Source organism: Boleophthalmus pectinirostris, unplaced genomic scaffold (assembly GCF_026225935.1).
Source record: "Boleophthalmus pectinirostris isolate CB_2022bp ecotype Guang Dong unplaced genomic scaffold, ASM2622593v1 HiC_scaffold_15, whole genome shotgun sequence".
Lineage (NCBI taxonomy): Eukaryota > Metazoa > Chordata > Actinopteri > Gobiiformes > Gobiidae > Boleophthalmus > Boleophthalmus pectinirostris.
In genome coordinates this window covers 32,301,669-32,327,958 of record NW_026571070.1, presented here as the reverse complement: position 1 = coordinate 32,327,958, position 26,290 = coordinate 32,301,669, and the positions used below count along the sequence as shown (strand labels likewise).

General features: G+C 41.5%; 1 protein-coding gene across 1 annotated transcript; it reads right to left on the bottom strand.

Moving 5' to 3' along the window:
* Positions 1-15,151: 15,151 nt before the first annotated feature.
* LOC110165552 (tubulin alpha-1C chain-like) lies at positions 15,152-22,389 on the bottom strand. The gene is made up of 4 exons (XM_020930752.2): positions 22,287-22,389; positions 20,825-21,050; positions 19,395-19,543; positions 15,152-16,099 (listed from the first exon to the last, which is right to left on the bottom strand). The coding sequence occupies exons 1-4, from the start codon at positions 22,308-22,310 to the stop codon at positions 15,152-15,154; spliced, it is 1,347 nt and encodes a 448-aa protein (XP_020786411.2). The 5' UTR covers positions 22,311-22,389.
* Positions 22,390-26,290: the final 3,901 nt, after the last annotated feature.

The window sequence follows — 26,290 nt, the reverse complement described above, 5'->3', positions numbered from 1 at the left end:
ACTCATTCAATGATAAACACAAACTGCTCGAGAGGATCCTAAACTAAAACAATCAGAACAGGCAAAAAGGCAAGAGGATCCTAAACTTAAAAAATCAGAACCAGCAACAAAATGAGACGATCCAACTCTTAGAAAATCTGAACCAGCAAGAAAACGAGACGATCCAACACTTAGAAAATCTGAACCAGCAAAAAACCCAGAGGATCCTAAACTTAAACAATCAGAACCAGCAACAAAACGAGACAATCCAAAACTTAAACAATCAGAACAAAGATCTGCGTAAGAAGATTGAAAAGTCCTTGGTTACGAACCAGAAGCTACAGGAGGTGATCCAACTGTTTTCGCACATGCTCAACTTTTACTTAGTAGAACAGACTGAGAGGATCTGCTTGCAGCAGGAGACGCTGGAGAAAGTTCAGATGAGGTGTGATGAAGCAGAAGGTGAAGTCTGCCCACACCTACGAGATCTGAAGGAGGAACGTCAACAACATGCTCAGCTGAAAGACTCCCATTCAGAGCTCCTCAAAGCTGTCACCGAGCTCAACCAAGAGAAGGTGAATTTGAAGGAGGAGCTCGAAACGTTGAGGACAGGAGTCGGTTTCTCAGGCCCTCGGGAATTTTTTTTGAAATCTTATAAGAAGCGCATGTCCGAAGATCTGAAAAGTGTGGAGAACAGGTTATCGGAGGAGTGTAGAGAGACAGAGAGACAACAACAGAGGATCACAGAACTGTTGGAGGAGATGGAGATTCTCTGTGATGAACATGAAAAGATCAAACAGGAGAAAACACATCTGCAAGAGCAAATCCAGCAGATGTGTGAAGAGCTGCAGAAAGCCCACGCCGAGCTGGAGAGCTCCACGAAGACGTTAGCCGAGGAGCAGAGGAGAAACCAACTTCTCACACGACTGAAGGACAAATACAAACTCCACGACGAAAAAGAAGACGAGGATGAGAGCGCGAGAGGAGAGGAAGAGGAGACGAAGGAGGAGGAAGACGGGACAAACTAGATGAAACCCCAACTCAGACCTGGGTTAGACCTGGGTTTTCAGGTTTTCAGACCTGGTTTAAACCTGGTTTAAACCTGGTTTAAACCTGGTTTAGACCTGGGTTAGACCTTGTTTAGTCCTGGTTTAGACCTGCCGGTATTACGACATCCGTCCGGTATTATGACATGTCTCTATTTACTCTATTTTTGTTTAGCACTCATGCCTCACAGCAAGAAGGTTGTGGGTTGGATCCCCGGGTGACCCGGGTCTTTCTGTGTGGAGTTTGTGTTTCTCTTCGTGTCTGGATGAGTTTCCTCCGGTTTCCTCCATCAACACAAAACCTGCTCTAGGTCCATGGTCCAACAGTTGAGAGTCAAGGACAGTTAAACACAATCAATTCAATCATTGTGTCATTAGGCAAGACACTTCACACACACTGCCTCATATGAAAGTGGTGTGTGTGTGAGTGATGGTGGTGGTTGGAGGGACCGATGGCGCCGATTGACATGGCAGCCGTGCTTCTGTCAGTCTGCCCCAGGGCAGCTGTGGCTACAACAGTAGTTTACCATCAGCAGGTGTAGAGTGAATGAATAATGCTGAATAATGTTCTGTAAAATATCTTTGTGACAAAAAAGCGCCATCTCTATTCAGACGCGCCGCTATTACAACATGTTTTATATTTGTGACTATAAAATAAATAAACTACCGTATTTTCTGGACGAAAAGCCGCTCCATCGGGTGCTCGAGGATTCATGGGAGTTTGCCCAACCAGTCCACATGTGCTTTGTGGATCTGGAGAAGGCATTCGACCGTGTCCGTGGTGTCCTGTGGGGGGTGCTCTGGGAGTATGGGGTCTGGGACCCTTTGCTAAGGGCTGTCCGGTCCCTGTATGACCGGAGCAGGAGCTGTGTTCATTGCCGGCAGTAAGTCAGACCTGTTCCCGGTGCATGTTGGACTCTGCCAGGGCCGCCCCCGTCACTGCTTCTGTTCATTGTTTTTATGGACAGAATTTCTAGGCACAGTCAGGGGCCGGAGGGGGTCCGGTTTGGGGACCACAGGATCATCTCTGCTGTTTGCAGATGATGTTGTCCTGTTGGCTTCATCAAACCAGGACCTGCAATGTGCACTGGGGCGGTTTGCAGCCGAGTGTGAAGCTGCTGGGATGAAGATCAGCTCTTCTAAGTCCGAGGCCATCAAAACCACCAAAAAGGTGTCTTGTCCTCTCCGGGTGGGTGGGGAGTCCCTGCCTCAAGTGGAGGAGTTCAAGTATCTCGGGGTCTTGTTCTCGAGTGAGGGGAGGATGGAACGTGAGATTGACAGGCGGATCGATGCAGCATCTGCAGTGATGCGGTCGCTGTATCGGACCGTTGTGGTGAAGAGGAGCTGAGTCGAAAGGTGAAGCTCTCGATTTACCGGTCAGTCTTCGTTCCTACTCTCACCCATGGTCATGAGCTCTGGGTAGTGACCGAAAGGACGAGATCGCGGATACAAGCGCTCGAAATGAGTTTCCTCCGCAGGGTGGCTGGGTGCTCCCTTAGAGATAGGGTGAGGGGCTCAGAGTAGAACCGCTGCTCCTCCACGTTGAGAGGAGCCAGTTGAGGCTCGGGCATCTGTTCCGGATGTTTCCTGGACGCCTCCCCCGAGCATGTCCCACCGGGAGGAGGCCCCGGGGAAGACCCAGGACACACTGGAGGGACTATGTCTCTGGGCTGGCCTGGGAATGCTGGAGGAAGTGTCTGGGGTGAAGGAAGTCTGGGCGTCCTTGCTTAGGCTGATGCCCCCGCGACCCGGCCCCGGATAAGCGGAAGAAAATTGATGGATGTGCGTGTATGTGTATGTGTAAGTGTGTGTATGTGTGTGTAAGTGTAAGTGTAAGTGTAAGTGTAAGTGTGTGTGTGTGTGTGTGTGTGTGTTAGGGACATTAGTTACCTCATATCTGGTTAGCCACACATCAGCCAACTATTACATCATAATGAAAAAGTCTCTGATTATCTTCTGTTGACCTGGTTTAGGCCTGGTTTGACGTCAGCGCAATCCTTCAAGATAATTTACAACTAACTCAAGATAATTTAGTCCTTTTAAAAGTCAAAATTTCAATCTGCTGACACTTTTCCATGAGTACGTTGTGTCTTGTGTATCTGTACTTTGGAGGATTCTGGCAGGAGTTGCGTGAGCTCGGGTCAGACCAAACACATGAAGCACAGACTGACAGTGACAGACTGAGACGCTGTATCTGCTCAGATCACGGCCTGATGTCTGAGAGCTACAAAAGTGTTATCTCTGCTCTGATACTATCTCCAGAGCTCCTCAAATACTCACTACAGTATGTGTGAGTGTCCAAAATCAAAGAGCTGTCTCTGATACAACTATGGGCAAGACATCTCAATGGAATGTTTGAAGAGGACACAAGGGACTCTTGCAAAAGTCTTGCAAAAAAAAAAAAAAAAAGTCCTAATTTCCAAACAAGAATGTTATGAGACGGGTGAGTCGGAGGAGAGGGAGCAGCCCAAGAACATGAGTGGAGCTGGTAGTTGAAATACTCATTCAGTTTGTGGTACAAGCATCAGATTTGGAGTGGATAATAACACGGTCTTTATGAAAAGCCCATTAGCCACCAAAAATATCCAAGATGGCAGCCATTTTTCAAGATGGCCGCCATAGTATTTATGTATAATAACTATATATAAAACTATATATGTATAAATGTCGAAGCATAGGTTTGTTACTTATTTCTATTTTGAGTGAAATTATTCATCAAATCATTTTTGATGGTTATTTATCACCTTTCATTATATTTATAATATCTACAAATAAATGTTATTAAATAGTATAGTAGAAAGAAATCTCATGGACAAATCTTATTGAAACCTGAAGAAATATTAAATATATGTAGTACCAGAGAATGTATGTGGCGCCACGGTGGCTGAGTGGCTATTGATTAGTATGAAAGTGGTGTGTGAGTGATGGTGGTGGTTGGCCGATAGCGCCGATTGACATGGCAGCAGCGCTTCTGTCAGTCTGCCTCAGGGCAGCTGTGGCTACAACAGTAGTTTACCATCACCAGGTATAGAGTGAATGAATAATAAGAGCATGATGTTAGCTAAATATATGAGAAATTTGGTGCTTGTACTACAAATTGAACGATTCTTGTGGTTTGGAAACCTAATCTGCTCCACTACATAGAGAAAAATCCCTACATTTTGGGGTATGTAATCTGTAATCTGTAGGGGGATACATTTTAAAAGTCACCTTCCCAACACTGCCCACAGGTTGGCGGTGTGATTCCAGCTCCCACTGATGAATGCTGTCGTTGTGTCCTTGGGCAAAACACCTAACCCACCTTGACCCTAGTGTGTGTGTACACTGGTGTGTGAATGGGTGAGTGGTTCCTTGTTGTAAAGAGCTCTGAGTGACCTGAAGGTGGAAAAGCGCTGTATAAAATGTGACCATGACCATTTACATGATAACACAAGGTGGTCAGGTGGTCATCTTAAGGCCCCGTTCACACGTATGTTAGAGAATTCTATGATATAAATGTATTTCTTTGATTAAAGTCTCATTAAAGTGTTACTCATTTATATATGTAATTCTTTCACTAAAGTATTAATCATTTAAAGGGTGAATCATTTAAATATTAATCATGGTGTAATCAACATTGCTTTGGGTCTGTTTTGGTTCAGGAAGTACAGGACATGATACCAGCAGCAGATATGAATGACATGTCAACTGACAGATTAAGCTCATCTACTATGGGCGCCAACAATTCTGGGTTTGTCCCATCTTATGTTAAAACTGAAGGCCTTGGGGAACTACTAAATTGTCTATCTTTGGGATATGTAATCAAATGTGAAATGGGAGGGTGGTTCAGTTGACGATTGTTAGTTATAAGATAACATGTGAAATGTATGTCATCAAGTATACTTATCTGTGACATGATTTTCAATAAGTGTGACTTGGAGAGTTGTTGAGCAGAGTCGGTCAGGGAGCTGACAGACAGTGTGCTCGACTCTCCTTGCGCAAGTATAAATTTTAACCGTCTCTTTCTGGTGTGTCTTTATTTAATGTAATTTGATGTCTTAGGGTAAATTCCCTGACAACGTACATGGGTATTTTTCTAACAGAGACATTTCCCTTCGTTTGTGCCCATCTTTTACACGCAAACAGTGAATTCACCTCTGAAAACAAATCTTTCTAAAAAACTCCTGTTAGAGTGGAGATTCTGGAAAACTACGGTTTGGCATTTGCATGTAAAGTGAGATAAACAGAGTTTTAGGAGCTGACACACCAAAAGTGCGACCAATGTTTCCCTGATGATGACGATGAAGCATTCAGAGCAGCAGTCACATTTCTTCAAAGTGCAAACACTTTTCATGAGTTTGCATTTGCACACACAGCTGATGGATCATATCTATGACCAGAGACCAATGAGGCTTGGTCAGCAATTTTACTTTAATCACTTCTTTAACAGGTCTGTGGAGAGGCAAGCCTGCTCAGGAATGCACATTTTTCATGGTATCTGTGAGTAAAACTTACAACTGTGATGAAATAAATGCTACAGGTTTGAATCTGATCCAGGTACCGCCCAGAGGTTTGGCCAGTGTTGGGGAGTAACAGATTACATGTACCAGAGTTACGTAATCAGAGTACAAATTATGAGTAACTGTATTCAGTTACAGTTATTGTTTCAGTGAGTGGTAATTGGATTACAGTTACTTTGTTGAAATAAATGGATTACATGGTGGTATTTTCCTGTCACATTTTTGGGCTATATCCCACGACTCCTTCCGTACTGCATAGACATTGCCGGTCTCCTGTGTGCCTCTAAACTAGAACTAACACCAGGACTAAAACCAGGACTAAACCAGGACTAAAACCAGGACTAAACCAGGACTAAACCAGGACTAAACCAGGACTAAAACCAGGACTAAACCAAGACTAAACCAGGACTAAACTAGGAGCTAAAACCAGGACAAAATATCTTATGTTAAGATATCCTAGTCTTTGCTGCTTTAAACTGTTGCTTATTCATGGTGATTTGGGCTCAACAGCCAATTTAAAGAGAACAAATAAGAATTTTCAGGATGTGGTTGCTGCATTCATGTAGTTTTAAAAAGCACAACAATATCAAGTAATCCAAAGTATTCAGATTACGTTACTCACTTTAAGAAACTTCATGGATTACGTTACAAACTACATTTTGGGCTATGTAATCTGTAATCTGTAGGGGAATACATTTTAAAAATCACCTTCCCAACACTGGGTTTGGCGTAGTTCTGACAGCGCTTGATGGAGTATTTATGCAGGTTGATGTAAACGAGAACTTTTTTGAAAGCGATGCTGTGTGCATGATGTTATAAATATACAGGATTTGTGTGTTAAACATGTGTGAATGAAACAAAACAAAACTCCAGGTCTGTTTGTGATGAAGAAACTCCATTAGAACAAATCAGAGAACGGAGTAATATGTGCCTTGAACTATTATATCTCTGAACTATATTCATACTATATTTATCATAGTGAACCACAAATTTTGAGATGTTATTTTTGTCTAAGCTTTCCTGTAATTCCCCTTCTATGTATCTCTGCTTTGTTCTGTCATTTGGTTGTGATGAAAAAGTAGAAACGGAGCTAAAGTTTCCTTGTTGTGTTTTGTAACCGGATCCGTTTCCCACCTCTGCAGCCACGCCACAGCCCGGCCCCTCGCACACACACGGGGATCAGTTTGAGGCTGAGGGATTTGGGGGATTATCGGGTGCTACTGGGCAGACGGGAGGGATACGCTGAGGTAATGTGGTCAAGCTGGTCAAAACTGTTACAGTGGGAAAATGATCTATATTACTGAGGCAGTATAAACAAACTCTGAACTACTGTTGAGCAGAGGAGTGAAGCAGTTTGAGTGAGGTTGAAAACAATAACTGCAAGTAACAGCAATGGTTTCTGCAAAGTAAAAGAAATGATCAAAATTAATGGACTTTAAACTGTTTATATTAGGCTATTTTCTAATTATAATGTTGTTTTTTAATCACACACAGACCTGCAGTTGTGTTGTGTTTTGTTTTATTCACAATGTTTAACACATAAACCCTGCAGATTTAGGCTGAGTACTTCTCCCAAACAGAAAACACTCAGTTCCACCTTGTGATGTCATGTGGTAATACAGGAAGTGCTCCATTGTGTTTTAAAACTCCACACATCTTCATTAGAATCATTTGGATAATCTGTCCTGGAATTGTGAATCTCTATTGAAATCAAGGTAAAAGGAGCCGTTCACTTGAAAACTGCTTGACACACACTACCAGTGTTGGGGAGTAACAGATTACATGTACAGGGATTACGTAATCAGAGTACAAATTATGAGTAACTACAGTACAGTTACTGTTTCAATGAGTGGTAATTGGATTACAGTTACTTTGTTGAAATAAATGGATTACACGGCGGTATTTTCCTGTTTACACATTTTGGGCTAAACCAGGACTAAACCAGGACTAAAACCAGGACTAAACCAGGTTTAAACCAGGACTAAACCAGGACTAAACCAGGACTAAACCAGGTTTAAACCAGGACTAAACCAGGACTAAACCAGGACTAAACCAGGTCTAAACCAGGACTAAAGCAGGACTAAAGCAGGACTAAACAATATGACACCTAACAGTAGGTGGACGTCATTTAACGCAGCATTGATTTCATACAGAAATCATTTCTCTATCAATAATATTTTTTATATGCTTAAGTAAAGACTGGGCTTTTTATTTTCTTTTAGCAGACAAAACAAAATATCTCATGTTAAGATTTCCTAGTTTTTGCTTCTCTACAGTAAACAGTTGTCTGTTCATGGAGACTTGGGCTCAACAGACAATTTGAAGAGAACAAACAAGAATTTTCAGGATGTGGTTGGTACATTCATGTAGCACGACAATATCAAGTAATCCAAAGTATTCAGATTACATTACTCACTTTAAGTAATTTAATGGATTATGTTACAAACTACATTTTGGTGTGTGTAATCTGTAATCTATAGGGGAATACATTTTAAAAGTCACCTTCTCAACACTGCGCACTACACACACTTCATGACATCACAAGGTGGAACTGAGCATTTTGAGCTTTCCTACTGAAAAACCTGTTGTAACTGTAATATTATGTGTGACTTGGTTACTACTGGTAGACAGAGACATGCTGTAATGTCCATTGCATGGGCCTAGTGCAGTGAAAAGGTGAGATAAAAAGAAACAGAAACAAAGTTTTAAAAGTGTTTATTGAATTAAGTGATTGATGTGCAGATTGTTAAGTTACCTGTAAAAGAAAAGGAAGTAAGTAAAAGAAATAAGTGCATTTAAGTGATTGTAGTTAGAATGAAATGTACTTACCCTCTGGTGTGGTCTGTTTCAGGTGTTCCAGCCAAAAGAGTCCCCGGGGAGCCGGAGCACCTTCAGAAGGTTCCGGGGCAGCAAACCTTTTTTTGTTGGGAGGACGGGAGCACAGATTTTAACTTTGTCTACTTGGTTGGAGACCCCTGTCCTACACGCTTTTTTTTTTCTTTCTCTTTTCATTAGTTCATTAACACTTGGGAGTATGGGAGACAGGAGGAGAGAGGAGAAAAGAGGAGGAGAGAGGAGATGAAAATAGAGGAGATGAGACGAGGAGAGAGGAGAGAGGAGAGGAGAGAGAGAGAGAGAGGAGGAGAGAGAGGAGAGAGGAGAGAGGAGAGAGAGGAGAGAGAGGAGAGAGAGGAGGAGAGAGGAGAGAGAGAGAGAGAGAAGAGAGGAGAGAGAGGAGAGAGGAGGAGAGGAGAGAGAGGAGAGAGAGGAGAGAGGAGGAGAGAGGAGAGAGAGAGGAGAGAGGAGAGATGAGAGAGAGAGAGGAGAGAGGAGAGGAGGAGAGAGGAGAGAGAGAGGAGAGGAGAGAGGAGGAGAGAGAGAGATGAGAAAATAGAGAGGAGATGAGACGAGAGAGAGAGAGGAGAGAGGAGGAGAGAGGAGGAGAGAGGAGGAGGAGAGAGGAGATGAAAATAGAGGAGATGAGACGAGGAGAGAGGAGGAGAGAGGAGGAGAGAGGAGGAGAGAGGAGGAGGAGGTCTTGTGAGCACAGACACATGACACGGGTCCAGTCAGGGGTCAGTGCTGATGAGCTCTGATAAGGACAGACTCACTGCTTTGTTTTTGCTCCTGTTTTAACTTCTGTATACAACACAAAGTTTAACATGTGCATGAGACTTCAACCAAAACATTTACTGAAGTATTAAGAATGCACTGGTTTTATACGACGTCTTTCATGTGACCCAAAGCCCTTGACAGTGCATTACCCATTCACTCCACAGCACCAGCCCCCAGTGTTGGGGAGTAACAGATTACATGTACCTGAGTTGTAATCAGAGTACAAATTATGAGTAACTGTATTCAGTTACAGTTACTGTTTCAATGAGTGGTAATTGCATTACAGTTGCTTTGTTGAAATAAATGGATTATATGACGGTATTTTCCTGTTTTCACATTTGGGGCTATATCCCTTTTTCCCCCCCCTGGGTAATTCCACTCATTGCCGGACACTAAACCAGGACTAAACCAGGACTAAACCAGGTCTAAAACCAGGTCTAAAACCAGGTCTAAACCAGGACTAAAACAAGGACTAAACCAGGACTAAACCAGGTGTAAAACCAGGTCTAAAACCAGGTCTAAACCAGGACTAAAGCAGGACTAAAACAAGGACTAAACCAGGTCTAAAACCAGGTCTACACCAGGTCTAAACCAGGACTAAAGCAGGACTAAAACAAGGACTAAAACAAGGACTAAACCAGGTCTAAACCAGGTCTAAAACAGGATTTAACAGGACTAAACCATGCTGCGTGGACCGTGTTTCCTCCTCTTCTCTCAATAATATTTTTCATTTTATTTTAGCAGAAAAAACTTCTTATGTGAAAAATTCCTAGTCTTTGCTTCTCTACAACAAATCAAGTAATCCAGAGTATTCAGATTACATTAGTAACTTAATGGATTCTGTTACAAACTACATTTCGGGGTATGTAATCTGTAGGGGAATACATTTTAAAAGTCACCTTCCCAACACTGTCAGCCCCAAAATTGCACTATAGAAATTTGAAAAACATACTCTCTTGCTGTGAGGAGGCTTGTATCTCCGCAGACCTGACTTGTAAGATTCCTGGTGACTGTTCTGACACCCGCTTGTCTTCACAGAGAAGTTCCTGGGTCTGGAGAATCTTTAGTTTGAAACATGCAGGTGATGTGCCGCTACCAGGAATCATTAACAAGCTCCACATCTGTCTCCACGGAAACAAGCAGCAACCTGCCATCCACCAGGCCATGGGTTATGAGTTAAATTTGTGGAGAGCAAGCCCGCATACAGTAGAATACCGTATATTTTGAACTATAAGTCACACTTTTTATCATAAACTGACAAAAAAAGGTTGCTGGATTTGTGTAAAAAAGTTCTGGAAAGCGTTTGCATGTAATAAAATTATGTTTAGGCTTTGAAACTTATTTTAATCCTCTCTACACATATTTTTCTCAGAACATGAACATCACTTTTTCATGTTGATGAAATTTTATCATATCATGTTGAATATGCATATTTATCTTATGTTACTTTATAGTGAAATGTATAAGTCTGTATAATTTAATTTAATTGATCTAATTCTGTAAAAGAAAACAAAAACAGTCTTTAGTTTTCCACAGTTCTGTATTGTCTTAAACAGAATCAAACACACAGAGACACACAAGTACAGAGACACACAGTTTGAAGCTGGACAGTGTGAAGATTTATTCCAGTGAAGAAGCTCTGGTCTCTGCCTATGAACACACGAATAACACATGATGATCACATTCTGATGATCTACTCTGTTGTACATGTTTAAATACACTTAAAGTACTTATTACTACAATAATGGACCAGAACAGAATCACAAGAACATTAGAAGTGTATCTGCAGAAACAAAACTCACCGTGTGTGCTGCTTTTCTTCCTCTAAACACAGTAACAGGGAGGGCATCTGGTATAAAGTCTCCTAGTGCCACATCACCCTGTAGAAACACAATAACTGTTTCAGTAGGAAGTTCATTTTGAAAAATTCTTTTAAAATCATTTGAGTTGGTTTACTTACTTTGTTCATCTGTGCTCTGTGGTTTGTTGGTTCTCAAACATCTTCCTTTTTTCCTGAAACATCAGATGTAACATTCATGAACTTCCCCACAGCTCCAGCAGAGCTCTGGACGTCACTGTTTGTTTGTAGACGACTCTGGAACAAACACATTCAAATCTGAGTACAACTGTCACACTCTTGTAGATGGACAGTCAAATACAATTTGTTTCAAGGAGTCCTTACATTAACTCTAATTTCAAATAAAACACCACAAACATGTTTTAACAATGACGACATTCTAGTCCAGAGCAGCACATAAAACCTTTAAAAAGTCTCCCCTCCAGATCAGCTCTCATAATCCTCCTGCTCCACACTGTGTGTCTCTGCTCCTGGAACTGTCCTGTGTCCTGTTACATTTGAATTTTCAATCCAAAAGTTTTGGGGAGGAGAATTCCAGAGGGAGGAGCCTCACCACAGATTCTAATAAAGTCATGTTTCCTCAACCTGATTAAAACATGCAGGTCTCACATCGGCCATAATCAAGTGACCTTTGTAAGATTTAAACATGCTTGACAGAGAAACGTAAAAAAGTCATGTTATTGTTGTCAAATTTGTTTTTGCAATTTGAGCAACTCCTCTTGGACCATTTTTTCAGTGTAGTTTGGGTGGTCCTGCGACTTATACTCAGATGTGACTGTTCAGCTGCAAGAGAGGCTTTAGTCTTGTGTGTGAGTATCTGCTGCTCCTGTTCCTCCTGTACCACTGTCACTTGGCTCTACTGTGCATGTCTCCTGCAGAAAGAGCCTCTGTCCTGTCTGTATCATGTCAGTGCCTTGTAGGATTTCAGCAGATTTCAGGCTCTCCGGGGGCGGGGATAGGTGTATGGATCAGGTATGAGTGGATGTCCGGCTACTGAAGTTTGAGATGTTTCTTTTTGTCATTTACACACTCACCTGAATTTAACACATACAGGTCATTAAGACATATCCTATTCACTCATGTTCATTTAGCATCAGAACTTATTTTACCACACGGCAATAAACTGTTAATCACATTCTGCAGATTACAAGCTGCAAGTAGTGACATATGCAGCTGAAAACGGTAATCGTGCATATTCTGCCTCCACTAGTGTTTCGGAACTAGCTTTACAGATAGTGAACAGTGTCCTCAATAAGCACTCAGGAAGCCTCTTGCTGTTTTGGATATTTACTGAAGGGTTGATTGTAAAACTGTAACATACAAAAAATAAATCCATATTACAATTATATCTTCACATTTAAACAAACAAAGAATAAGCAGAGCTACATAAAACAACATAGGGCAACTCAACAATTCAAAATATATACAACAACAGCAACAACATCACAAAAAACGTCTATACAACAGCCAATTAGCATCATGCTAACATCAATGGAAATCTTCTTAGAAAGGCTAACGCTACTAGCATATTAAATTTTATCAGGGATCTCAAAAATAAAACAACCCCAAGTGCCTCATAGAGTGAGTTAGCATGTTATAGTGTTACAATACTCACAGACAGATATTTCTATGGGCCCAAAAAACAGTTCACAGGAATCAAAAACTGACAAGAACAGCTAAAAAAAAAACACTGACAGTTGACACTGGCAGTTGAAAAGCCTAAAACAATATGGCAGCTACGGTAGCTGCAGTAGACAAAACAGATAAAGTCAAAACTATTTATTTATTTATTTTTTTATCAACTGAGGCAGAACAGTGCAGAAGAAAGAAAGTTTGGAGTGAGTGAGAAACTTGTGAGAGACTGGAGAAAAGCGGAGGATACTCGAACTGCAATGAAGAAAACAAAAAAGCAAATCACGGGCTAAAAGCTAGATTTAGCTGGATTTGTTGCAGTTGTTCAGAAGTGACACAGAGAATGAAGAATTGAATGGATTTAGTGATTTGGAGTGAGATGGAGAGTTTGTTAAACTTGTTCTGTTCTGTTGTTTATGTTATAGTTTATCTGAAGAACTGTTCATATGTGACGTTAACAGTCTGTTGTTCTCTCTTCTATTGTTCTTGTCTCTGATTTTATAAAACACATTTCCCCCCAAAATGTGACTTATGGTCCAGTGAGTTATATATGATTTTTAATTATTCATTATGCATTTATTGGCTGCTGCCACTTATAATTCGGAAAATACAGTACATGTTTTTATGGTATTTTAGTGCAATAAAACACCCTTGGCTTACATGAAATGTCTTTAAATGAGCATAGTAGTAAGTAAATACTACAATTATTGTGATCTGACATGTATGTGCAACCAGAAGATAAAGATATGTAACTTTTTTGGTGGCAGGTCTACAACCTGCTTGTCTCCATGGTGAATCATTATTACTTTAACTGGAATATTTCCTGTATCTCCATAAAGCAAGTCCTACCATCAGGCTAAATTAGACTGCCCGTAATGCTAAAACCATAAACCTGTCACAATAACACATTTTGAAGTGCCATATATTGGTAAAGTAAATATAGATAAATTAGTGCTGTCATGCGATTAAAAAAATTGAGAGATTAATTAATTATGATCTGTAATTAATTAATCTAATTAATGTCATTTTAATCTCACCTAAAAATTGCTGAGAAAAGCTTCAATTTGAGGTATTTTCATTTAAATTCATTATTACATTATTGTGGCAGATCAAAAGACTGATATAGAACAAAAAAAGTGCCTTTATAAAATCATTTATTGTTTAACAAATCTCTCCAAATTGGCTGTTGAGCCCAAGTCTCCATGAATAAGAAACTGTTTGCTGTAAAGTAGCAAAGACGAGGAAATCTGAACATAATAACTTTTGTCGACTTAAAGACAATAAAAAGTCCAGTCTTTCCTTAACCATATTAAAAATATTATTGATAGAGAAATGCTTTATATATGAGATCACTGGTTTTAGTCCTTGTTTTAGTCCTGGTTTAGACCTGGTTTAGACCTGCTTTAGTCCTAGTTTAGTCCTGGAATGGGTTAATCCTGGTTTTAGTCCTGGTTTAGTCCTGGTTTAGTCCTGGTTTAGACCTGGTTTTAGTTCTGGTGTTAGTTCTGGTTTAGTCCTGGACTGGGTTAGTCCCGGTTTGTGTGTGTTTGTGTGCGTGTCCCCTCATGTGGCAGGTCGCTATAGGACAGTAGTGCAGACATCATGAGCCTATGCAGGTTGTTTTCACCAGTGACATTTAAGTTGTAGGCGATTTTATATTTGTTATTTTCTTTTATATTTCACGTCGGGAGAAGAATTTCCAAGACACGAATGTGTTTTTACCTGTGCACTGCTGCCTCTGTTCTACTGGCTCTTCGACGCCGCCAACGTTAACATGACGTTTACATCGCGCATTTTGTGTGGGTTTCCGGCAATGAGTGGAATTACCGAAATAAAATTTTTTATAAATGTGTTTTTTTTGTGTGTGTGTGTTGTTGTCCCAACAACACATAAAAACAGATTTTATAATAAAGCAACTCGCATACAGAACCAGTAAAGTTAGAGATTAAAAATGAGATTAACGCGATTAAAAAACATAACGCGCTAAATATGACTGTAATTAATTAATCGCAATTAACGCGATAATTTGACACCCCTAAGATAAATCACAAAGCAAAATTAGAAGTGGCACGTTGCACTCGCTTGTTCCGTTCCTCGTTGGCGATGAGTGTGTCTGTGGGTGTTTTTCGCTGCACGATCGCTGTCTGCTCTATGTGTGTTTGGTGCAGCTTTGTAGTTTACTGAAGTCGTGCTGGGACACCCGAGTGGATTCGTGTACAGGGCGCTCTGGACTGTGGGACTCGCAGTTGTTTTTTGATGGGGTTGGAGGCTTCAGAGCGCGTCCTATGGTGCAGAAAATACGGTAGTACAATAGGCGCTAAAGTATTACATAAATTAAATAAATAGTGAAGTTAAAATTGTGAAATGGACTTCAAATTATGTCAAAATCTCATCTTGTCTCATTGTCATTGACCTAATCTCGTCTGGTGAAAATTATGTCTTGTCCCACCCCAATAAATGCATGAATATATATCGTTTCTTGTATTTCTGTAATTTATTTGGCATTGGTATGACTCTTGTCTTCACTCCACAGTGTCGCTCCCCAACTGCTCATAGTCCTTCTCCAGCACCGCCATGTCTTCCCTGGCCTCCATGAACTCCGCCTCCTCCATCCCCTCGCACAGGTACCAGTGCACGAAGGCCCGTTTGGCGAACATCAAATCAAACTTACGATCCAGTCTGTCCCAGGCCTCAGCGATCGCCGTCGTGTTACTCAGCATACTGACCGCCCGATGCACTTTGGCCATGTCCCCCCCTGGCACCGTGGGCGGCTGGTACGTGATGCCAAACTTAAACCCGGTCGGGCACCAGTCCACGAAATCCACCATGCGCTTAGCTTTGATACTTGCCAGCGCCGTGTTCACGTCCTTGGGCACCACGTCACCACGATAGAGCAGGCAGCACGACATATACTGTCCCCGGCGCGGATCGCATTTCACCATCTGGCTAGCGGGTTGGAACACCGCTTTGGTTATCTCCCCGACGGTTAGTTGTTCATTGTACGCCTTTTCCAAGGAGATCACCGGAGCCATGGACGATAATGGGAAGTGGATCCGTGGATATGGCACCAGGTTAGTCTGCAAGTCCGTTAAGTTGAAGTGGAGCGGGCCCCTGAACCTTAGCGCAGCTGTGATGTTGGAGACCTGTTGGCTCACGAGACGGTTGACGTTGCTGTACATCGGTCGGGTGATGTTCAGATTGCGTTGGCAAATCTCGTAGAGGGCTTCGTTGTCCATCATGAAGCGGCAGTCGGAGTACTCCATGTTGGTGTGGGTGGCGAGGACGGCGTTGTAAGGTTCTACGACGGCGGTGGAGAGTTGGGGGGAGGGGTAGATGGAGAACTGCATCTTGGTTTTCTTGCTGTACTCCTCGGACAGGTGCTCCATCAGCAGGGAGGTGAAGCCTGAGCCGGTCCCTCCTCCCGTGCTGTGGAAGATGAGGAAGCCCTGGAGAGCGGCGCACTGTTCAGTCTGTAGGAGACAAAGCAGATGTGTACAGACTAGGTTTGCCAAAAGTATCGAAATTAAGATACTTATTGATTCTAAAACTAGTATCGAAACTAGATACTCATTTGAGAAGGTATCGATACTAAAAAAAAGTCACTATCACAGGACAGAAATCCTTTTCTGAATAGCAATTAAAATGATCTTGAATTGTATCAGAACTTAGATATTAATTATTTGTTACGGGTCCGGTCTAGGGGGCAGACCCGCACAGAAGAATGTGTCTGAATAATAGAAAAATAAAGACAGTGAGCAGTGAGGTTTGGTTCTGAGCAGCCTCACTTCATTGTATATTTATTTACAAAATAATAAAAATTACAGTTTAGTCTAAATTTATCAATAATTTGGCCCTTTTTCAATATATGTTCTAACCTATGTTCTAACATCACATTCTGTCCAATTACCAAAAAAACATATATTTACTCAAATACGTGTATATATCTCTATATATCTATACAACAACAGTATGTTTCTTACTTGACAATTAACTGAATTATTATTCATGCTTTTCAGATTGGCTTACACATTTACTCAATTTACTTGTTTTTATCTTAACTGTTAATCAGAAATTATATATGAACAATACAAATAGTCCAGGATACTACATGCTTATTAAAAAAAAGTTCAAGTTGCGGACGGGCGCCGCCATTGCAAAACCTCATGTTCCTACTGCGGTGACCAGCAGAGCTTTTAACAAACTAACGTGATCTATCTTTATCAAAACCACTTGTATATCGGCTCTAAACAACCAAAATAAAATACATTTCTCTTGTATGTACGTTTTTTGTAAGTGTTCCACATTAGATTACCTGAATAATAGAAAAATAAAGACAGTGAGCAGTGGGCTTTGGTTCTGGGCAGCCTCGCTTCATTGTATGAAGAGGAGCGGCACAAAACTTTTCAAGAAGGGACGTGGCTGGAGACCCGCAACTTACTCACTACACTGCCACCTCCTGGCGCACCCACCCCGGTAATGCAAGAGTATCCTAAAAACTTAACAGAAACGTGAGCAAAACTTTACATTAGTAATTTAGTACATTTTATCAATAAGGGAGCTACTTAACAGCACCAACACAAATAGCTAGATTACAAAATAACATAAAAATGTGACTGCACAGGCAGATCGGTGCAGCTTCTGCAGTGATGCGGTCGCTGTATCGGACCGTTGTGGTGAAGCGGGAGCTGAGTCAAAAGGCGAAGCTCTCGATTTACCGGTCAGTCTTCTTTCCTACTCTCACCTATGGTCATGAGCTCTGGGTAATGACCGAAAGGACGAGATCGCAGATACAAGCGCTCGAAATGAGTTTCCTCCGCAGGGTGTCTGGGTGCTCCCTTAGAGATAGGGTGAGGAGCTCAGTCACACGGGAGGAGCTCGGAGTAGAGCCGCTGCTCCTCCACGTCGAGAGGAGCCAGCTGAGGTGGCTCGGGCATCTGTTCCGGATGCCTCCTGGACGCCTCCCTCGGGAGGTGTTCCGGGCATGTCCCACCGGGAGGAGGCCCCGGGGAAGACCCAGGACACACTGGAGGGACTATGTCTCTCGGCTGGCCTGGGAACGCCTCGGGGTCTCCCTCAAGGAGCTGGAGGACGTGTCTGGGGTGAAGGAAGTCTGGGAGTCCCTGCTTAGGCTGCTGCCCCCGCAACCCGGCCCCGCATAAGCGAACGAAAATGGATGGATGGGCATATTCATTAATCATTGCATTTATATAGCACCTTTCAAGACACCCAGAGTCTTTACAGTTCATTGTTTGTTCACTCCACATTTGGTGGTGGTGATTGTAAGCTACTATTGCCCTGGAGCACCACCATCACTCATGCACACACCCCTTTCATACCAGGCAATGCAGGTGAAGTGCCTTGCCTAAGGACACAACGTTTTTTTTATTATTTTTTTTCCCAAAAGAAAATATTCAATTGTCTAAAGAAAGAGTGTTGTTAATATTGTGTTCAGTATAAACAGTATTTTTCAGTAATTATTACTAAGAAGTAGAAAAAAATAAAACTAAACTAAATGTTTATTTCAAAGGTGCAAGGTGTAACTTTTCTGGTGGCAGCTTGTTCCCATGGAGATGTTATCTCTTCATCTCTACTGTATTAAAATTTAAGACTGCAAGTTGAATGTTTGCAATTAGCAAATCACAGACACTGCAAATACATCTCTAAGACTACAGTTATTTACATACGTCTGTTGTAAACAACAAAATACTGTATCAGTCAGTCATGTAGATTAGGTGACCACGCTCACAGTCAGAACACATGTTTTTCCATCTATTTTTGAGCAAAAAAATAATAATCTGTCTCTCCATGGAGACAAACAGGTTATGCAGTTTTTGTTTTTGTTTAGTTTTTTTCTGTGTTTTAGTTGTCAGCCTTATTGAGTCCAGATTGCAGTGACAAGCCAAATATGTCAGCAGTCTGGATTTAAATGTTTGACCTGGTGGTGCCACCTGTCTATGAAGAGAGATAAGTTTAATGCCATATAGTGAAACATTCTAGGCAAAGAAATAGTTGGTTTTCAGATTCTAGAATGTGATGATGACCTACTCCCACATGGAAGCAAGAGACAGTTTTCCCTATTGATTACTTTTTACTTAGCCATGAAATACCCAAAAGTAAATTCATAATTTTGAACCTGATCATTTTCATCTGACTAGACCCAAAAACTCACTATATAAGAAAATAAACGTGCATTATAAAGGTCCTATATTAAGCAAATTTACCCTTGTGAGTTTTAAGTCATGTTATAATGTAGTTACCTCATCAAAAACAGACTTGGAGTTGTAATTTGTTTCACTCACACATGTTTGCGTTGCGTAATCCTTTATTAGCAGTAGTTTTCAAGTCTGTCCATGTCACTCAAAATACCTTGTTCCACCTTGTGATGTCATGCAGTGGTAGTTTTCAAGTTCCTTTTGCCTTTAGTTCAGTAGGAATTGCCAGTTCAAGGGCTGAAATTATCCAAATGATTCTAGTGAAAGTGTATGGATTTTAAAAACATAGTGAAGCACTTCCTGTATGACATCACAAGGTGGAACAGAGTGTTTTCAGTTTGAGAGAAGAACTCAGCCTAAATACGCAGGGTTTAAACATGTGTGAATGAAACAAAACACAACTTCAGGTCTGTTTGCGATGAGGAAACAACATTATAACAGAGATCAGAAAATAGCGTAATATGGGCCCTTTCCAATATCCATTTTAACTGCCCCTTGACCTCTGCCGAAAAGTTCCACAGTGCATCTTTAGTTGAATCAGGCACACACTGACCAGTTTGCGTATGCGGTCCACGACGGTCGGGATCATGGCCTGGCCCACAGTGATGTACCCACGGGCGTAGTTGTTGGCGGCGTCCTCCTTCCCTGAGATGAGGTGGTCAGGGTGGTAGAGCTGACGGTACGGCCCCTTCCTCACCTCATCTGACACACAACACAACAGATTACACATTACACATTATTACTGTACACATATAGAAAATATTATAATCTGGTACTGCATGGGAAATACTTTAGACTAGTGTATTTACTCACTGGTAGTTTATTTCATGTTTTATGAAGGCTGCGAGGTTAAAAGTTAAATCAAAAGGTTTTAAAAGGTTAAATTAAATTAAAGTACCATAATTGGTCAAAGTACCATAATTGCCCCCAGTAGTAAAATCTCCTCCTTTATTCTTCTCAAAAACTGCTATTCCTGCTGAAATGTGCTTTTTTATTAGTTTGTCTCTTTTTTATTAGTTTGTCTCTTAATTTCTCAGTCTCTTTAGCAAAAGAAGAAATTCAGTTTGTCAACTGCACAAGTTTTTTGGTCAAGAACTGAACAACCAGCTTGGATGTATCAAGGCTGGCTCCACCTAGTGCCTCAGCTCAATTTCATTTCTCTCCAGAGACTAGGTCAGGAATCAGGATACACTAGACAGTTTGCAAGAACACTGGAAGTTGTAGACCGCGCACCGGCCAATCAGCTGTGAGCTGTGGAGCCATGATGTCAAACTCGTAGCGTCTGTCTGGGTCCCTTTTATGGAACAGCACAACAGTAAACAAAGTGGTCAAGATGGATGTAGACGAAGACAGACATTCTGTGTTGGCAACGATTCCCCAGATCGAGGATTTAAAGCCGGAACAAAGAGAATGTTTGGTGAATTGTATCAAGGGGAAAGACGTTATTGTCCTTCTTCCTACGGGATTTGGAGCATTACAAACGTCACAACCAAATAGCAGTGATTGGTTGAATAAAAAAGTACCAGCTGACCATCGAGCGAACGAATCCTAATCCCGAATCCCAGACAGTTTCCACAAAGTGAAACCGGAATCAGACTAACTTGGATGAGCTGGAAGAGTCAAAAAAAAAAAAAACCAACAACTTTTGTCCACTTGACAAATTGAATTTCTCCTTTTGCTGTGGATTCTACCTGGGATTTTACACACTTCTTAATCTTTTTGTCAGTTCTTTTATACACATTTAAAATGTGATCAGAATCCTATAAAAGAAAATGTGTGAAATTTGTCCTCTGCATTTGATCCACGTCATCTTGATCAGGGGGACCCATCTTCAGATTTTGGATTAGTCGTGGTGAGGACTATAGTTTTTAACCCACTGTGCATGTTTTGGGTTGGTGGGGGAAACCGGTATGCCCAGAGGAAACCCAGGATGGAACCTGGAACCTTCTTGCAATGATAAACCCCCATTCCCATCTTACTTACCTACAACTGTGGGCTCCAGGTCCACCAGCACGCCCCTGGGCACATGCGTGCCCGATTCCGTCTCAGAAAAGAACGTGCTGAAAGAGAAGTCGTCCGAGCTGCACAGGCTGCTGTGCCCGGCCTTCTGCCCGTCGGGTTCGATACCATGCTCCAGGCAGTACAGCTCCCAGCAGGCATTGCCAATCTGCACGCCCGCCTGGCCCACATGCAGCGACACACACTCCCTCTGAACACAGCACAGAAGGTCAGAGAACATTACAGTCGGTAAGTACAAATAAACAGAATCATTTATGTTTTAGCAGGTCCTTTGGTTTCATTTAGGAAATGACCCATTCAGACATTATGGAAGCTGCCAACTGTTCTAAATGGACGAGAGGGAAAGCCGCCTGAAACGAGGGTGAAGAGTGGGAGGAACCATGTAGAAAAGGTTTCAGAGGACACTGTTTTTGCAATAAAGAGGCTTTGGCTCCATCCAGAATCCATTTTCAGTTTGATGGTGCTGGTCAGTGACACTGGGATTTACACGACTCAGAGTTAAATAAATCCAGTCCCCAAAAGAGTTTTAAAGTGAAACTGCTTTGTCTTTGTGTACGGTACAAGTGCCTGAAGACGTTAAAAGAATGGAAGTAAATTGTGAATTGTGTATTGCATCTGACTGATTTAGACCTGGTTTATGTGTTAGTCCTAGTTTAGTCCTGGTTTAGACATAGTTTAGATCTAGTTTAGTCCAAGATTAGACTTGGTTTAAACATGGTTTAGACATGGTTTAGTACTAGTTTAGACCTGGTTTAGACATAGTTTAGTCCTGGTTTAGACAAAGTTTAGTCCTGGTTTAAACATGGTTTAGACATAGTTTAGATCTAGTTTAGACCTGGTTTAGACATAGTTTAGATCTAGTTTAGTCCTAGTTTAGTCCTGGTTTAGACATAGTTTAGTCCTAGTTTAGTTTAGTCCTGGTTTAGACAAAGTTTAGTCCTGGTTTAGACCTGGTTTAGACATAGTTTAGATCTAGTTTAGTCCTAGTTTAGACCTGGTTTAAACATGGTTTAGACATGGTTTAGTACTAGTTTAGATCTAGTTTAGTCCTAGTTTAGTACTGGTTTAGACAAAGTTTAGTCCTGGTTTAGACCTGGTTTAAACATGGTTTAGACATGGTTTTGTACTAGTTTAGACCTGGTTTAGACATAGTTTAGATCTAGTTTTAGACCTGGTTTAAACATGGTTTAGACATGGTTTTGTACTAGTTTAGACCTGGTTTAGACATAGTTTAGATCTAGTTTAGACCTGGTTTAGACATAGTTTAGATCTAGTTTAGACCTGGTTTAGACATAGTTTAGAGTAAATATATCCATAAACAATTCAAATGACATTTCTGACATGATAAAGCTGTGGTGAGACTGGAGTCAGCACCACATTAACAGACACAAACACATGTTGTTGTGTGATGGAGGTAAAGACTCACTTTGCTGTGTTCCATGCCGCTCATAAACAGACAAACTCCTCTCACGATCAAACTATCCGACAGTTTAACTGACAGTTTAACACCCTCCCGTTGAACCAATATCCAATTTAAAAGAATACAAACAGCCATGATGGGACACAGAACCATCACTGTGGCAACATCTCTTAAAGGGACAGTTCAGAATTTTGGACATTGGAACTCATTTCCTCGTGAGCCAGAGTGTTGGAGACGTGTGGAGACATTTTTGGAAATCTTCCATCCAGTCCTTTTATTTGCAGAGGTCACTGGTGTTAGACTAGTGCATGTCAATGGTCATAGTTCTCCTGCCACTAAAAACAGTCTTACCCACTCCACAAAACACCCCAAACAAATCTATTATTACACCAGACTGTCCATGTGAATGTCTGTGTTGACAGAATCATTTTAGAAGTAAAACCATCCTTGCATTTGAAGGATTTCTGTCAGAGCAGCAGTAGTGACTTGTACTTCCTGATAGAAAGCTCTGTCTTGGTGTTAATTTTCATTGAATAAATTTTCTGTTCTTGACCTGGTTTTATTTTGTACTTCTCTAGTCGTGTGTGTTTTGACTTCCTGTTGTATTAATTGTTTGCCCCGCCCTAATGTGTCTCACCTGTGTGTCATTCATGTGTGTGCATATATATCCTGTGTTCTCCTTTGCCCTTTGTTGGTTCGTTGTCATTATGACTCTCATGTCGGTTTTGGATTTTGTGTTTGTTCATTAAACAACTTTGGAAATGCAGTTATGCATTTTGGGTCCTACTTCTGCTCTAGTAATAGTGGCTCTGTAATAGTTTGTTTACCTGCAGTTGCCATAGCGACACATAGAGCACACGAAGAAGTCTTTTTCAGTTATGGCCACGTTCATATCATCACAACTAACTACAGCAGAGTAAAATTCCACTGCTGCTGAGAAAATAGTCCCTCAACATGCAACGATTCATACGATACACAATTGGTTTTACTTCCAAAATTATTCTATCGACACAGACATTCACATGGACAGTCTGGTGTAATAATAGATTTGTTTTGGGTGTTTTGTGGAGTGGGTAAGACTGTTTTTAGTGGCAGAGAACTATGACCATTGACATGCACTAATCTAGCACCAGCGACCTCTGCAAATACAAGGACTGGATGGAATATTTCAAAAAGTGTCTCCTCATATCTACAGTACTCTAGATCACTAGGAAATGAGACCTTATGTCCAAAATTGTGAACTGTCCCTTTAAGTTCTTTGTTGATCAAATGAATGATAAATAAATTTGAGGGATAAATGGAGTCTATAACTGTATTTAAATCACATTTGCCGGTACTGGTGCGTTATAATGTAAAAGAACAAAACATGTGAGTAGTGCCTCATTTCTCTGAGGACTTTCCCTGTTCCAGAGATCGAATATTTTGTTTTGAACTGTGTTATTGCTATAACAACAGAGGACATAATTCCAACACAGAAGGCCCAGCTCCTGTGTGAAGCCCAAGTTTCCTCTGTGTATTTCCACTGGAGTAAACAGCTTCATTCAGCAAAAGGCTGTGGTTAAACTGCATCCTGTGTTTTCCCCATAAAAAACATGAGAGACAAGAATAAGAGAGAGAGTGTATGGCTCATTCTGTGTGGAGAAATACTTCTGAATGTGAAGCACAACTCCCAGCTGCTCTGGGGTCTTTCTGTGCAGTGTTTGCATGTTCTCCCTGTGACTCTGTGACCTCCATCGACCTTTAAGAAGCACGAGAGGTAAAACTCCAGCTATAGTCCTGACTAGAGATGGGCATGATTAGTCGATTAATCGATAATTGATCATTTAGAATTTCATCAGTTACGTTAATTTTTAATCGACAAACCGAATGTAGGTTGCTGTGCGTAGCGTAGGGAGACCAAACTTATGTGTCCTGGGACAAAACAGGGGTCCGGACATGTGTCTCTGCACTTAGAAGGAGCGAGACACAAACAGTGGGTCAGTCTGCAACGTGCCGAAGCACAAATGTGTATTTAACGATGATTTGTACAAGAAATTCCCTGTTCCGGTTGGGACAAGTGGGAGGCCATGTGCACAGTGTATAAAGCAGCACATATGTTTCGGTGTCCAGTGGGAAAAAGCTCACCGAAAACATTAAAAAGCGTTGCCAGGTGAGAGGAGAACAATGTTGATGACGAGTTCCCACCTCCCACCCCCCGTACGGTGTCCTGGTTTTGACAAACGCAAATATGGTCACACTAACCTGTATTCCACTGAGTCATGTCACATCAGTGCACAAGAGCTGTTTTTTTTTCTTCATTTATAATGTCAAACGGACTGGTGTGGCTCTAGAGTCGTTACGGTTTATATGTCGTAAAGTTGAATTTATTTATGCAGATTAGTAGTGCAGATAGTAATAATAATGATGATCATTTTAATATATAAACATGAATGATTAATCGATAATCGATCGGTAATTCTCCCGACGATCGATTAAGAAAATTTAATCGAATGCCCATCCCTAGTCCTGATCAAGTGTAGCTCAGAAGTACAGTCATCCCTCACTATAACACAGTTCACCTTTTGTGGCCTCAGTGTTTTGCTGTTTTTTTAGTGCAATTTTGCATGTTTTCTTTTTTTTTTACATTGTATGATTGCGCATTGTGTTCCTCCCCCTGCGTCCTGATTGGCTAAGGGACTGTAGACCACTGTCAATCAGTCTCCTCTGTGCCGTGTCTCCTGTACAGTACAGAATGTGTTCAGACAAATTTACATGAATGTTGGATCTCTGGCACTGTGATTCTGAACTGTTTGAAATGAATTGTGTGTACAGTGAGTGTGTTGTGTGTACAGTGAGTGTGTTGTGTGTACAGTGAGTGTGTTGTGTGTACAGTGAGTGTGTTGTGTGTACAGTGAGTGTGTGTGTTGTGTGTACAGTGAGTGTGTTGTGTGTACAGTGAGTGTGTTGTGTGTACAGTGAGTGTGTTGTGTGTGAGTGAGTGTGTTGTGTGTTAGTGAGTGTGTTGTGTGTAGTGAGTGTGTTGTGTGTGTATAGTGAGTGTTGTGTGTACAGTGAGTGTGTTGTGTGTGTATGTGTTGTGTGTACAGTGAGTGTGTTGTGTGTACAGTGAGTGTGTTGTGTGTGTGTAAGTGAGTATGTTGTGTGTACAGTGAGTGTGTTGTGTGTACAGTGAGTGTGTTTGTGTGTATGTGAGTGTGTTGTGTGTACAGTGAGTGTGTGTGTGTGTGTGAGTGTGTTGTGTGTACAGTGAGTGTGTTGTGTGTACAGTGAGTGTGTTGTGTGTGTGAGTGTGTTGTGTGTACAGTGAGTGTTTTTGTGTGTATAGTGAGTGTGTTGTGTGTATAGTGAGTGTGTGTGTACAGTGAGTGTGTGTGTGTGTGTGTGTGTGAGTGTGTTGTGTGTATAGTGAGTGTGTTGTGTGTATAGTGAGTGTGTGTTGTGTGTACAGTGAGTGTGTTGTGTGTAGTGAGTGTGTTGTGTGTCGTGATGTGTTGTGTGTGTGAGTGTGTTGTGTGTACAGTGAGTGTGTTGTGTGTACAGTGAGTGTGTTGTGTGTACAGTGTGTGTGTTGTGTGTACAGTGAGTGTGTTGTGTGTGGTGAGTGTGTTGTGTGTAGTGAGTGTGTTGTGTGTCGTGAGTGTGTTGTGTGTACAGTGAGTGTGTTGTGTGTATCGTGTGTTGTGTGTATAGTGAGTGTGTTGTGTGTGTATAGTGAGTTGTTGTGTGTGTGAGTGTGTTGTGTGTACAGTGAGTGTGTTGTGTGTATGTGTGTTGTGTGTATAGTGAGTGTGTTGTGTGTCGTGAGTGTGTTTGTGTCGTGAGTGTGTTGTGTGTACAGTGAGTGTGTTTGTGTGTGTGTAGTGTGTGTGTGTGTACAGTGAGTGAGTGTGTTGTGTGTATCGTGAGTGTGTTGTGTGTACAGTGAATGTGTTGTGTGTACAGTGAGTGTTGTGTGTAAGTGAGTGTGTTGTTGTGTGTACAGTGAGTGTGTTGTGTGTACAGTGAGTGTG